This window comes from Penaeus monodon, chromosome 15 (genome assembly GCF_015228065.2).
Source record: "Penaeus monodon isolate SGIC_2016 chromosome 15, NSTDA_Pmon_1, whole genome shotgun sequence".
In the NCBI taxonomy this organism is placed as follows: Eukaryota; Metazoa; Arthropoda; class Malacostraca; order Decapoda; family Penaeidae; genus Penaeus; species Penaeus monodon.
The window spans coordinates 27,928,540-27,929,554 of NC_051400.1; the positions used below are offsets into that span (position 1 = coordinate 27,928,540).

Sequence of the window (1,015 nt, forward strand, 5' to 3'; positions counted from 1 at the left end):
CTGATTTGCAATAAGTCTCACATTCTCTGCCATGTACGGACGGGATAAAGTTGTCAAATCCCAGTAGTCTACTAGAATCACAACACCCCTTGGCTCGAAAGTTAAGAGAGCTGCCAAAAAACAAACAATTAGATCCTCCTTCATTTAATAAACTGCAAAAAAATTAAAATGGTTTCATTGAAGTTGCATTTCTTGAAAAGTAAAAAGAAAATGTAAAATACAAATGTTCATACGGATTTACCTGATAATAAATCACATTGGATAGTGCATGGAGAGTATACAAGCACTCTAGGTTTGAGCAGGACAAAGGATGCTGAGGTGACAAAAATGCAATTTCAATATTTCAATGCCTAAAGAAAAGTACATTTTTAAAATTTACTCCTTAGGTATTACATTAAGGTTTAGAAATCAATGAGAGGTTATTTTCAATCTTGTCTTTACTATTACTGTAATTTTAGATGTTGAGTGCCAACCTGTAAGTCTGCTCTTGTAATATTCTCATAATTTGCTGGGAATCCAAGAATGAAATAGAAAGCATGAAGGAAGATGGAGGTATTTATAAAGAAAAAAGAATAGAGGGAGAAAAAAAATTACCATTAGTAAGGTCAATAACCCATGACCTGAAAGAAGACTCAGTATATCCGTGCACAATGATTGTCACTGGGGTAGATGGGCTGATCTCGAGAGGTGCAATGCCCTCAACTGTTGCCTTAAATTCCTCTCTGTTCTGGCTGTCTCTGTAAGACACAATGGCGATAAGAAATTAATGTTACTGCACTTTCAGTACGGTGAAGAAAATTGGTTGAAGCTTCAGGTCTACATGCCCTAGGGGCCTAAAAAGAATATGTGCATAAGTGAAAAAAAAGGATCTAATGATAGTAAAGACATCAGTTTACAATTAAATAAAATTGGAAAAGAAAACTGAAAGAATTTTTACTCTCACCACACAAGAACATTAAGGCACACAAATATATACTTGGATTGTGTGCTAATTTCCATCATTCTTTCAATGAAA

The 1,015-nt window shown here is 34.6% G+C and overlaps 1 protein-coding gene across 1 annotated transcript in view; it reads right to left on the reverse strand.

The window, feature by feature from the left end:
* LOC119582293 overlaps positions 1–1,015 on the reverse strand; it is an 18,006-nt gene that overhangs the window by 9,141 nt on the left and 7,850 nt on the right. The window contains exons 5-6 of the mRNA XM_037930509.1: positions 595–737; positions 3–110 (exon numbers count right to left, since the gene is read on the reverse strand). Of these exons, the coding sequence (XP_037786437.1) occupies positions 3–110; positions 595–737 (251 nt within the window). The remainder of the gene's footprint in view (positions 1–2; positions 111–594; positions 738–1,015) is intronic.